This window comes from Notechis scutatus, chromosome 5 (assembly GCF_049901735.1).
Source record: "Notechis scutatus isolate UNSWTSFEM ecotype Mainland chromosome 5, rNotScu1.2, whole genome shotgun sequence".
NCBI lineage: Eukaryota > Metazoa > Chordata > Lepidosauria > Squamata > Elapidae > Notechis > Notechis scutatus.
In genome coordinates this window covers 2,643,166-2,656,011 of record NC_142013.1, presented here as the reverse complement: position 1 = coordinate 2,656,011, position 12,846 = coordinate 2,643,166, and the positions used below count along the sequence as shown (strand labels likewise).

Genomic DNA, 12,846 nt, shown 5'->3' with positions numbered 1-12,846 from the left:
TGAAGATAGATAGGCAGATGATAGAGATGAAGATAGAGATAGGCAGATGATAGAGATGAAGATAGAGATAGCATAGCATAGCATAGCATAGCATAGCATAGCATAGCATAGCATAGAGATAAAGATAGATAGAATTCTTTATTGGCCAAGTGTGATTGGACACACAAGGTATTTGCCTTGGTGCAAATGCTCTCAGTGTACATTAAAAAAAGAGACATTCGTCAAGAATCATCAGGTGCAACACTTAATGATAGTCATAGGGTACAATAAGCAATCGAATCATACTAGGAAACAGTCCATATAAATCGTATGGATACAAGCGACAAAGGTACAGCCATACAGTCACAAGTGGAATGAGATGGGTGAAAGGAAGGATGGGAGGATTAATAGTAATAGTAGTGCAGACTTTGTAAATAGTTGGACAGTCTTGAGGGAATTAGTTGTTTAGCAGAGTGATGGCATTTGGGGGGAAAACTCTCCTTGTGTCTAGTTGTTCTGGTGTGCAGGGCTCTACAGCCTCGTTTTGAGGGAAGGAGTTGAAGCAGTTTATGTCCAGGATGTGAGGGATCTGTAGATATTTTCACATCCCTCTTTTTGACTCCTGCAGTATATACAGGTCCTCCATGGAAGGCAGGTTGGTAGCCATTGTTTTTTTCTGCCATCCTAATTCCTCTCTGGAGTCTGTGTCTGTCCTGTTGGGTTGCAGAACCAAACCAGACAGTGATAGAGGTGCAGGTGACAGACTCAAAGACAACATTGTTTTGGTTAACTCCCACTGAGCAAAATTAGTTTGAGTCTTGAATGCCCCAAAACTGTTGGGTATCCTTTGAGGTTTCAGACACAAATATGCCAGAGGTCCTTCCTAAGGTCTCCTGATTGAGCAGGGGGTCGGACTAGAAGACCTCCAAGGTCCCTTCCAACTCTTATTACTCTTTGATTAGATCCACAACTGGCCCTGTGGAACTGCAGGGGCATCTCTAGCTTAGCTTTCCCTGGCTGACTTCAGCCTAGATGTCCAGCTTCCGGAGCCTATTGGCACCAGACAACAAATGAGCGTCGCAATAGTGCCACCTCCTGCCTCTGAAATGCAATATCACTAGTCCTTGACTTGCAAGCATTTGTTTAGTGACCGTTCAAAGTTAGAACAGCACCAAACAAAATGGCCTTTGTGCAGGACTAGAACTCACTGTCTCCTAGTGATTGGCTTAAAGTTGGCTTTCATCTCTTAACGCAGTACCGGAACTCACTATCGCCTGGTGATTGGCCCAAAGTCATCAAGCTGGCTTTTGTCCCTAACGCGGGACTAGAACTCTCTGTCTCCTAGTGTTTGGCCCAAAGTCACCTAGTCAACTTTCATGACTAAGGCAGAACTAGAACTCCCAGTCTCCTGGCAATTGGCCCAAAGTCACCCAGCTGGCTTTCATGCCTAAAGCGGGACTAGAAATCACTATCTCCAGGTGACCGGCCCAAAGTCACCCAGCCAGTTGTCATACCTAAGACTGAATTAGAACTCACTTTTGCCTGGTGATTGGCCCAGAGTCACCAGGTGGCTCTCATGCCTAAGGTGGAACTAGAAGTCACCCTCTCCTGGTGATTGGCCCAAAGTCATCCAACCAACTTTTGTGCCTAAGGCAGGACTAGAACTCACTGTCTCCTGGTGATTGGCCCAGCATTACCCAGTTGGCTTTCATGCCTAAATTGGGATTAGAACTCACAGCTGGTTTCCTGCCTGGTGCCTTCACCACTAGACCAAGCTGCTTTTCAAAAATTTGAGGCTCTTAACTATGTTGAACTTCCATTTTTAGGGAACAGTTTGGGCCATAAGATGGAAGACGTGAACGAGGATACGATCGGAGTCCTGGTGCGGCTGATCACGGAGAAAAAAGGTGACGGTCTCTTTCAGAGAACAGATAGCAGATAATCAGAGTTGGAAGGGACCTTGTAGGTCATCTAGTCTAACCCCCCACGCAAGCGGGAGAACCTACACCATATCTGACAGATGGCAGTCCAGTCTCTTCTTGAAAGCCTCCAGGGATGAAGCTCCCACAACTTCCGAGGGCAACTTCTGTTCCCTTGGTTGATTGTTCTCATTGTCAGAAAGTTTCTCCTTATTTCCAGGTTGAATCTCTCCTTGTTCAGTTTCCATCCATTATTCCTTGTCTGGCCTTCAGGTGCTTTGGACAATAGCTTGACCCCTTCCCTCCTCTCTGGGGCAGCCCCTGAAATATTGGAAGACCTCTATCATGTCTCCCCTGGTCCTTCTCTTCACTAGACTAGCCAGGCCCAGTTCCTGCAACCGTTCTTCATATGTTTTAGTCTCCAGTCCCCTCATCATCCTGGTTGCTCTTCTCTGCACTTTTTCTAGAGTCTCAACATCTTTTTTATAATGTGGTGAGCAAAACTGGATGTATACTCCAGGTGTGGCCTTACTAAGGTTTTACAGAGTGGTATTAGTACCTCCCTTGATCTGGATTGTATCCCTCTGTGAATGCAACTTAGGATGGCATTAGATTTTTTGTCTGCTGCTGCTGCACACGGCTGGCTCCTATTTAGCTGGTTGTCCACTAAGACTCCAAGAATGAATGAATGAATGAGTAATTAATTAATTAATTAATAACTTCTCGGCCCTTTCCCCAGATTTGGGTGTGTGTGTTTGTGAGTCCTGTCAATTTTGCAGGGCTGTCAGTCACTCTTTGGGAGGGCTGGATGGTTCATTGCATTTTTTTGCAAGGGATAATAAAATAATCTAATAATTGAGACCAAAGGTTAAGGAGACCCCAGACCCACAATGCTCCTCCTCATTTGTAGCATTTGGACCGGGTGCCGAATCATTGGACTTTTCTGTTTCTGCATCACAAATATAGTGTGTGTGTGTATAGTATAGTGTATAGATATAAATATAGTATAGTGTCTGTATACAGGTATTCCTCAACTTCTAGCCATAATTGAGCCCGCCCCAAATTTCTGTTGCTAAGTGAGAAATGGGTTGAGGGAGTTTTGCCCCATTTTACGATCTTTCCTTGCCACGTTTGAATCACTATCAAATTTTTTAACAACCGGTTCTGTGGGCACGGCCTAATTTGTGGGTGTGGCTTGGTGGTCATGTGACTGGCTGGGCATGGCTTGTATGTAAACATTGTAAGTATTTATGTAAATATTGTTTTATTTTTAAAAAAAGAGAGCAACTTTTACCCAAAATCAGGCAAAGCAGGCAGGAAGATTCAGTTGCTCGCAGAATCACAGATTCATTCAGAGATCTATCTATCTGCCATCGGCTAGCTCAGTCTGTCACATAAAATTTGCTTGCAAGCAAACTCACAAAATTAACTCACAACACACCATGTATGAAAATATGGAATTTTTCATTAAAAAAAGAGCAACTTTTACCCAAAATGAGGCAAAGCAGGCAGGCAGATTGAGTTGCTCACAGAATCACAGATTCACTCAGAGATCTACCTTTCTGCCATCTGCTACCTGAGTCTGCACTGAAAAATAGAAGCTTCGGTCCTAAGGAAAGTTCAGCTCTGCTTTTAGATTAGCTAGAAAGCAAGAAATCTGACGATTTCCTGCTTTTTAGCTAATCTAAATCTCCCGGCACAGAAGAACAGTTGATGGTCAGGGAGGGAAAAAAAGGAATAATAGCAACCCAGTAGCCATGTTTGATGGCATGCATGCTAGGTAAGGAGTGAGTAGGAGGGGAGGGAGAGGAGGCGCCAGCCAGTGGCACGATTTACCGGTTCTCCAAACTGGGCAGAATCATAACAACCGGTTCTATAGAACCGGTCCGACCAGGTAGAATCCCACCCCTGATCAAGTTTCCCCATTGACTTTGCTGGTCAGAAGGTTGCAAAAGGGGATCATGTGACCCCAGGGATGCGGCAACTGTCATAAATACGAGTCAGTTGCCAAGCGTCTGAATGTTGACCATAAATCACTTTTTTCAGTTGTAACTTCGAACAGCCACTCAATAAAAGTTGTAAGTTGAGAACTACCTGTGTGGGAAGGAAGCATAGAGGGGCACTGCAACCGGGGTGGGCTGCTGGGGGTTTGCAGGGGCTCTCGAGAGCCCCTAACTAAGACTCTGCGGGGCTTGGAGAGCCCCCAATCACCTCACAAAGACAAGCAGCCAGGCAAAGCTCTCTTAATAGGCTTAATTGAACTTCTGGGCGTTCAGCCAAAAGCATTTCACACCTGGTAAAAGCGTGGCAAGCTAGATAAACAATCCACTCAGCGCTTGCTTGTGAGGGAGAGCCATGGAGAAAATCGGATAATATAGCCTCCGCGGGGATTAATTCCCAAATAATAAGAATCCTGTAACTCAACAGAAACTCCATTAAGACTCTCTCAAGATCCTTCTCACAGCCATGGCTATTAAGCCTGGTTTCATCCAGTCTTTAATGCACAAAACAATAAACAACGTTGTGTGTGTGTGTGTGTGTGTGTGTGTGTGCAGATTTGCAATTCATTTCACGCAGAAGCGCTGGATGGTTTTAGCCGCCATCCAGAAATCAGGGTTTTAGGTTTTTTTTTTTGCTTTCAGATGTAATGGAGATGTCATATCTTTCCCTGCTTTCATCTCCTTCTTATTGTTGCTAAAAACCTTATTTCTCCCCCAAATTTGTTGCCCCCAGAAAACGCAGCTGTCCTAGAAGAGATGCTGAAGGAATACAACAGCAAGCAACTCACACAGCCGATTTACAAACCTGTGAACAAGTAGGTCACCCGCTTTCCTTCTGCCTGGTGCAACAATCTCGGTTTTTGTAGCCTTTCAGCCCCACAATAGGTAGGTAGTTAGGTAGATGGATGGATGGAGGGAGGGGAGAGAGGGAGAGAGAGAGATGGATATAGAGATTAGATAGATAGATAGATAGATAGATAGATAGATAGATAGACAGACAGACAGACAGATAGATAGATAGATAGATAGATAGATAGATAGATAGATAGATAGATAGATAGATAGATAGATAGATAGATAGATAGATAGATAGATATAGATGATAGATAGATAGATAGATAGATAGATAGATAGATAGATGATAGATAGATAGATAGATAGATAGATAGATAGATAGATAGATAGATAGAGATGATAGATAGATAGATAGATAGATAGATAGATAGATAGATATGAAGATAGAAGATAGATGATAGATAGATAGATAGATAGATAGATAGATAGATAGATAGATAGATAGATAGATAGATAGATAGATAAATGATAGATAGATGATAGATAGATAGATAGATAGATAGATAGATAGATAGATAGATAGATAGATAGACAGATAAATAGATAGATAGAAGATAGATATAGATAGATAGATAGATAGATATAGATAGATAGATAGACAGATAGACAGATAGACAGATAGACAGATAGACAGATAGACAGATAGATAGATAGATAGATAGATAGATAGATAGATAGATAGATAGATAGATATAAAGGGAGGGAAGGAGGGTGGGAGAGGAGAGAAAGAGATGCATATAGAGATAAAGATAGAGATGGATAGATATAGATAGATGATACAGATAGATAGATATAGAGATGATAGATATATACAGAGGGGGGGATGCATGGATAGATAGAGATGATAGATATATACAGATAGAGTGAGAGAGAGAGAGATTGATAGATGATAGATATATCTAATCTATATCTATCTATCATCTATCTATCTCAGAATATCCCAGAATTCCTCAGCCAGCTTTGCTGGGAGTCAAAGTCCACAAGTCTTAAAGCGGCCCAGGTTGGAGACCCCTGACTTAGATGACCCTTCTGGTCCCTTCCAACTCTATCATTCATGGCTGGCTGAGGAATTCTGGGAGTTGAAGTCCACCAGTCTTAAAATAGCTGAGGTTGGAGGCCCCTGCTATAAATGATGGTCACTTCTGCCCCATCCAGATTGCACCTCCTGCCCCAAATCCCACACATATGCCGGCATCAGCACCACCTACACACCGTCCAGGGGCTGGCCATGCGTTCGGGCCCCTCCTGCACCCGCTGCAGCCAGAAGAAGTGGCCGGAGGTGCTGCGGGCCACCGAAGCCGTCTCCACCACGGTCCTGCCTGGCAGCCACGCCCCGAAACCCCCCCGGCCGGGGGAGATCACCATCCTCTCCGTGGGCAGGTAAGGCCCAAGGTGCCCCTTGGAACGACTGGCCAGGCCAGTATAGGATTCAGCCACTTCCGTGTTGTTCATTTTTATTTTTTAAAAAAACCCAAGTTTCTAGTCCTTAAGAGGTGAAACTCTATGTATCATGTCTGTCCTGTCGTAGGCCTCCCCAGAAACAGTCTTGCCAAGGTATATTAATGAGCTCAGACCCTTTATCAATCCTGGAACGCTACCCGGTAAATAATTCCACACTCAGTGCTGACAGGGAAGGGCTGGGTTATACAGACAATTCTTCATGAGGCTGGAATGAAGGAACGAGTGAGTTGTTTCCTGCAAAAGACGACTCTTCGTCCTGGCAAAACCTCTTTCATTAAAATGAAGGTGAATTTCTGGCATCCATATCCAGCCCCAGGGCCTGGCCAACCGTCTTTCAAGGGTGTAATTAGGAGCTCAAACCTTATCTATCTTGGAAAGTTGCCCGGTAAATATTTCCAAACTCAGTGCTGACAAGGAAGGGCTTAGCACAGAGTCTCTGAGATGCACAGATGGGGGCTTCACACTGCTGCAATGAATGAATGGTTTCCTGCGAAAGCCCCCTCCCCTTTTGCTCCTCTTTTAATCCCGATGGGAGGGGCCATTCATCGTCCACCTGTGGCCTTACTCCCACGTCAACCCTGAGTTCTTAATTGTGCCTTCCTTTTGGCAGCTCTGCGCATGCGCAGGTTGGGAACTGGCTCAAGAAGCTCCCTCGCCTCACTGCTGTCTGAGCCCGAAGGAAGCTGATGACTGCCAGCCTACCCTGGCCCCATCTCTGCCTCAGTTGCAGAGCCCTCGTCCGAGCCTTCCTCAACCTCCAAGACAGGCCCAGGTTCCTCCCCAACCTCCTCACTACTGTCTGACTCTGCTGCCAGCTCCACCAGCCCTCGGTGGACCTGTCATGCCCCTATTGGAGTCTGTCTCTGAGGGAGAGGAGGACCAGCTGACATGGCATGGAAGTGTGGCTCCGGAAGTTGGGGAAGGTCAAACCCAGGCCCATTCCATCTCCATCCTAGGGCACACAGGGAGGAGAGAATAAGGGAGAAACACGAATGGCATGGTCTACGGGGGAGGAAAGGGCCATGATCCCCTTCATGGGCTGCAGCTGTGACAACTGCATAAGAGGATGGACATGCTTATGGACCAGTGCTGGAAACAAAGCATGGAAATCTCTCTAGTTTATTGTTCCTCTCTGAGTTTGGCGTCCTTCCCAGTGTGTGTTCCCATATCTGTGGACATCTTCAAGCCCTTATCTTGCCTGGTTCCCTTAATTGCTTCAGTGTGGTTTGTGTTGTTTTTACTCTTTATAATTTATAGGCATTTTTAGTTTAAACGGCATTTCCTTCTTTTCGTAACTGTTTGTGGGGGAGTTTTTTGTCTCCAGTCAAAGATATTTGGAGCTTTGAAGCAAAGTGAAGGAATAAAAGGGGCTTCACCTGTTTTTGTGACTGTTTATTTTGTATCCCACCCTGGGTCATCACATGGGCCACAACAGAATGTCTAGAAGGAGGAATCAGAGAAATAGGATACAGGTAGACCTCATCTAACAACCATAATTGTTGCTAAAGTGAGACCGTTGCTAAGTGGATTTTTGCCCCATTTTATGACCTTTCTTGCCCTGGGTTGTTAAGGGGATTGCTGCGATTGTTAGGTTAGTCACATGGTCATTAAGTGAATCCGGCTTCTCTCCCTTGACTTTGCACGTCGGAAGGTCATAAAAGAGGATCACGTGACCCCCGGGAACACTACCACCGTCATAAATATGAAACAGTTGCCGAGTGCCCAAAGTTTGGATTACCTGATCGTGGGGATGCTACAGTGGTCATAAGTGTAGAAAAATGGTCACTTTTTTTCAATGCCGTTGCAAGTTTTCAATCCATCAGAATAGAGTTGGAAGGGACCTCGGAGGTCTTCTAGTCCAACCCCCTGCACATACAGGAAACCCTACACCAGTGATGGCGAACCTTTTGGTTGTGGTTTGCCGAAAGCGTGCACGCGCGCTGGCACCCACAATGCAATGCGCCCCTCCCTCCCTCTGCATGCAAGCGCAACCCCCCCTTACCTGCACTGCGCATGTGCATGCGCCCCCGCTGATTTTCGGCCTGTTTGAGGCCTTTTTCACCCTTGAGGGAAGCCTCTGTAGCCTTTGCAGGCCGAAAAAAAGGGTCCGTTCGTCACTTCTGGTATTTCCGGAAGGCCCGCTTTTTCGGCCTCCCGAGGCTGCAAAGGCTTCCCTCAAGCCTCCGGGAGGGTGAAAAAGGCCTCAAATGGGCTGATAATCAGCTGGAGGCGTGCGCATGCGCAGTGCAGGTAAGTTTGGCTAGGACTCTCGTGCCTGCACAAATGGCTCAGCGTGCCACCTGGGACACGGGTGCCATAGGTTTGCTATCACGGCCCTATAGCATTCCAAACAAGTGACGGTTCAGTCTCTTCTTAAAAACCTCCAGTGATGGAGAGCCCCCACAGCTTCTAGTCGCAAGTAGTTCCACTGGTTAATTGTTCTCCCTGTCAGGGAACCTTAATTCCAGGTTGACTGGAATGTTTACTAAATGAACTGTTGTTAAGTCAAGGGCTACTTCTACAAGCTGGTTGCCAAGCGCCCACATTTTGACCCCCGCGGCGATGTCGAGGCTGCTGCGACCGTCGTTAAGTGTGAGGACTCCTTGTAAGTTGGCTTGCTCAGTGCGGTTGTAACTTTGAACAGTCACTGAGCAAACGGTTGTAAGTCAAAGACGGTGCCAAAATTGCAGGATCGCTTCAGCTTGGATGGCACCTGTGTTTGGTGATGACCCAACAGGGCGTGGCACAAAGGCAACCCAGTCAGATAATCAGTAGGAGTCTCTTTATTATCTCCAACTTTGCCCCCAATGTCCTGGTTACCTTCTGGGCTGGAGAAAAACTCTCCCAGGAACAGCCTTGGGCTGCAGGGAATCAAGTCCAAAACATGGTCAACACAAACTGGAACTTAAAGTCCAAACAAGGCAAGATGAGGTCATTAGTCCAGCAGGGCAGGAGCAAGAATTCCAGATGTGAAGGCACGGCAATAACTCAACACGGTTGGGAGGACGCCAGGAACACAGATAACCGAAGTCAACACAAGATAAACTCACATTTGTTCGCAGCAGACGCTGCTCTCAGCTTCCATCTCTCTTAAACTCTCATTCCCAGGTGCGCCTAATGAAGGGAATCGGGGCCCTTTCCTCCCCCGTAAGGCACGCAACCCATGTTGCTCCCTTCTCCGTTCTTCCCTGTATGCCCTAGGATGAAGAGGGGATGGGCCTGGGTCTTCCTCTCCCTTGTTCAACCTCTCCCCTGCTCTGCCCAGCCGGACTTTGCCCTTCCCCAGTTTCCTCCACAGCCAACAGAGCCACAGCCGTTCGTCTTCCTCCAACAGGGGCGAGGACACCCTCCTTCTCCACCGCCCCAGGTTGCAACTCCACAGCGCATTTGCTTTTTTTCCCCCCTCCCAGGTTCCGCGTGGCCCGTATCCCCGAGCAGAGACCCAACCCCACGGAACTGAAAACCATCTCCGAGGGGCTGGGAGAGGCCGAGCCCAGCGAGCCCCCTTACGCCTCCCTCGCCCCAGAGCAAAAGCTGCTGGTCAGCAACGGAGGAAGACTGAAGCGGCCCTCGGGGGCAGAGGGTCAGCAAGAGGTAAGTCGGTGGGTCTCTGCATCTTCCAAGGGAATCTCAAGGCGAAAGACCCCGGGAGCGTTGCGGTCAGAAAGCAAGCGGGTTCTTGGTTTGTCTTTCCAACGTACCAGCCAGGAGTTTTAAGGCTGAGAAAAGATCGATAAAAGAGAATATTTGCAGCTCAGGGTTGAAATGTGGGGTCCTTGGGTGCTCTCTGAGCTGGGTAGTTTTCTTGCAGACGTTTCATGACCCAACTAGGTAACATTATCAGTGCTAGAAGGGAGGAGGAGGAGGAGGAGGACTGAGGGGTCCTTGGTGCTCTCTGAGCTGGGTAGTTTTCTTGCAGACGTTTCATGACCCAGCTAGGTAACATTATCAGTGCTAGAAGAGAGGAGGAGGAGGGCTGTGGGGGTCCTTGATGGTCTCTGAGCTTCGTGGTTTTCTTTCCGACATTTCATGACCCAACTAGAGAACATCATCAGTGCTAGAAGGGAGTGGGGTTTATAGAGAGGAGGAGGAGGAGAAGGAAGAAGAATGGGGAGGAAGGAGGAGGAAAATGACTGTGGGGTCCTTGATGTTCTCTGAGCTGGGTGGTTTTCTTGCAGACATTTCATGACCCAACTAGGTAACATTATCAGTGCTAGAAGGGAGGAGGAGGAGGAGGGCTGTGGGGGTCCTTGATGGTCTCTGAGTTTCATTGTTTTCTTTCCGACATTTCATGGCCCAACTAGGGAACATCATCAGTGCTAGAAGGGAGTGGAGTGTGTAGAGAGGAGGAGGAGGAGAAGGAAGAAGAATGGGGAGGAAGGAGGAGGAAAATGACTGTGGGGTCCTTGATGTTCTCTGAGCTGGGTGGTTTTCTTGCAGACGTTTCATGACCCACTAGGTAACATTATCAGTGCTAGAAGAGAGGAGGAGGAGGGCTGTGGGGGTCCTTGATGGTCTCTGAGCTTCGTGGTTTTCTTTCCGACATTTCATGACCCAACTAGGGAACATCATCAGTGCTAGAAGGGAGTGGGGTGTGCAGAGAGGAGGAGGAAAACTGTGTTCTGTGAGCTTGGTTGTTTTCCTGCAGACATTTCATGACCCAGCTAGATAACATCATCAGTGCTAGGAAGTAATGGGCTTTGCAAAGGAGGAGGAGGAGGAGGAGGAGGAGGAGGAGGAAGACTGTGGGGTCCTTGGTGCTCTCTGAGCTTGGCTGTTTTCTTGCAGACGTTTCATGATCCAACTAAGTAACATCATCAGGGCTCCAAGGGAGTGAGGTTTGCTGTCTATTTATATATGGCTTGTACAGAGTTAAATCCCACTCGCTTCCAATCCGGACAATAGCAATTTAATTCCCCTTCTTCTCCCCCGCAGGTTGTCATTTGACTGCTTCCCGCGGCCGAGAAGATGGGAACAACGCAACTTTTCCGGACGCTACGTGTCAGGGGCGCCTTCCCGGCTGCTGCGCGTGTGTTGGGCTTTGGCGAAAGTGGCGGCCGGCCAGTTTTTCTCCCCTGCTCCCTTGGACCCCGCCTGGGTTGGACTCTACTAAGGGGTGGGAAGGGGCAGCTCCGGAGGAGACCCTCCTCGCTTGCAAAAAAAAAAACACTTCGAAGGACCAAAAAGGAGGGCTGGAGACGCCCCTTTCCTTTCCGTTTTCCTTTCGCACGGCTCAAGAGGCAGCTCTGCAACACGCCAGCCAGGCTGGGTAGGACGAGAAAGAAATTAAAAAAGACTCCTTTTTTTTTTATGATCGCGGCCTGGGATTTAGTGGAACTGCAGAGCCTCCCGTCACGTGGACCGTGTGGGCTCGTCCGTTTCATTTTCTGGGCAACCCTACAGAAGTTGGTCCCCATTGCATTTTTATGTATTTATTTATTTATTTTGGGGGGGAGACATTTCCTTCTCCATTTAGCCACACCTTCCCCCCTTGGATTTCCTGGTGGTGTTCCATCCAGCCACTAACTAAACAGTTCTGAAATTGTGGAGTTTCTGAACTCGGCTGTGCTGAGGATGTGGTGTAGACTGATGGTGTGTGTGTGTGTGTGTGTGTGTGAAGGATGGTTGTGCGTGTGATAATACGCACCTTCCTCCTCTTGAAAGAGGTGACCAGACACCTTGTTTTGTGTGTGAGAGAGAGAGAAAGAGAGAGAGAGAGAGAAAGAAAGAAGGAAGGAAGAAAGGAAAGAAAGAAAGAAAAAGAAAAGAAAGAAAAAGAAAAAAGAAAGAAAAAGAAAGAAAGAAGGAAGGAAGGAAAATTAAGAAAGAAAGAAAGAAAGAAAGAGAGAAAGAAAGAAAGAAAGAAAGAAAGAAAGAAAGAAAGAAAGAAAGAAAGAAAGAAAGAAAGAAAGAAAGAAAGGAAAAGTAAAGAAAGAAAAAGAAAGAAAAGAAAGAAAAAGAAAGGAAATTAAGAAAAATAAGAAAAGTAAGAAAGAAAGAAAGAAAGAAAGAAAGAAAGAAAGAAGAAAGAAAGAAAGAAAAAGAAAGAAAGAAAGAAAGATACTACAAGTAGTCCACAACTTACAACAACAATTCGTTTAGTGACCATTCAGAGTTATAATAGGATTGAAAACAAAAGCGATTTAGGACCATTTTTCACACTTATGACCCCTGGACAAGTGATCCAAATTGGCAACCGACTCGTATTTATGACGGTTGCCGTGTCCCCGGGATCACATTTTTTGGCGACCATCTGATGAGCAAAGACAGTGGGGAAGCCAGCTTCGCTTAATGACCATGTTAGACCTGCAATGCTTCGCTTAACAACCCTGGCAAAAGAGTCGTAAAATTAGGCACGACGCCCTTAACAGCTGACTTCCTTAGTAATGGAAATTCGGGTCCCAATTGGGGTCATAAGTCGAGGACCAGCTCACCTGTTCCCTCCCCAGGGTCAATCACATAGAAATTATTTTTTTTTTCCGGTTCGTTATTTTTCCCCCCCTACATATTATTTATGCGGGCAAAGGGAGGTGGGAGCGCCTGGACCACCCCACACGAGTGGGCTCCTCCTCCGTGCTTTTGTCCCCTGGGTTTATTTATTGCCAACCCTTCATGGTGTTACGTTTAAAAAA

The 12,846-nt window shown here is 46.7% G+C and overlaps 1 protein-coding gene across 2 annotated transcripts in view; it reads left to right on the top strand.

Moving 5' to 3' along the window:
- RELT (RELT TNF receptor) overlaps positions 1-12,036 on the top strand; it is a 29,246-nt gene extending 17,210 nt beyond the window's left edge. The window contains exons 6-11 of one of the 2 annotated variants that reach the window (XR_015749687.1): positions 1,806-1,886; positions 4,632-4,713; positions 5,909-6,133; positions 9,625-9,808; positions 11,150-11,717; positions 11,749-12,036. Coding sequence is in view for 1 of the 2 variants with exons in the window: in XM_087965961.1 (XP_087822087.1) it covers positions 1,806-1,886; positions 4,632-4,713; positions 5,909-6,133; positions 9,625-9,808; positions 11,150-11,161 (584 nt within the window). In the remaining variant the exon portion in view is untranslated. Of the gene's footprint in view, positions 1-1,805; positions 1,887-4,631; positions 4,714-5,908; positions 6,134-9,624; positions 9,809-11,149 lie in introns of both variants that reach the window. The other variant, XM_087965961.1, reaches the window with a different exon arrangement.
- Positions 12,037-12,846: the final 810 nt, after the last annotated feature.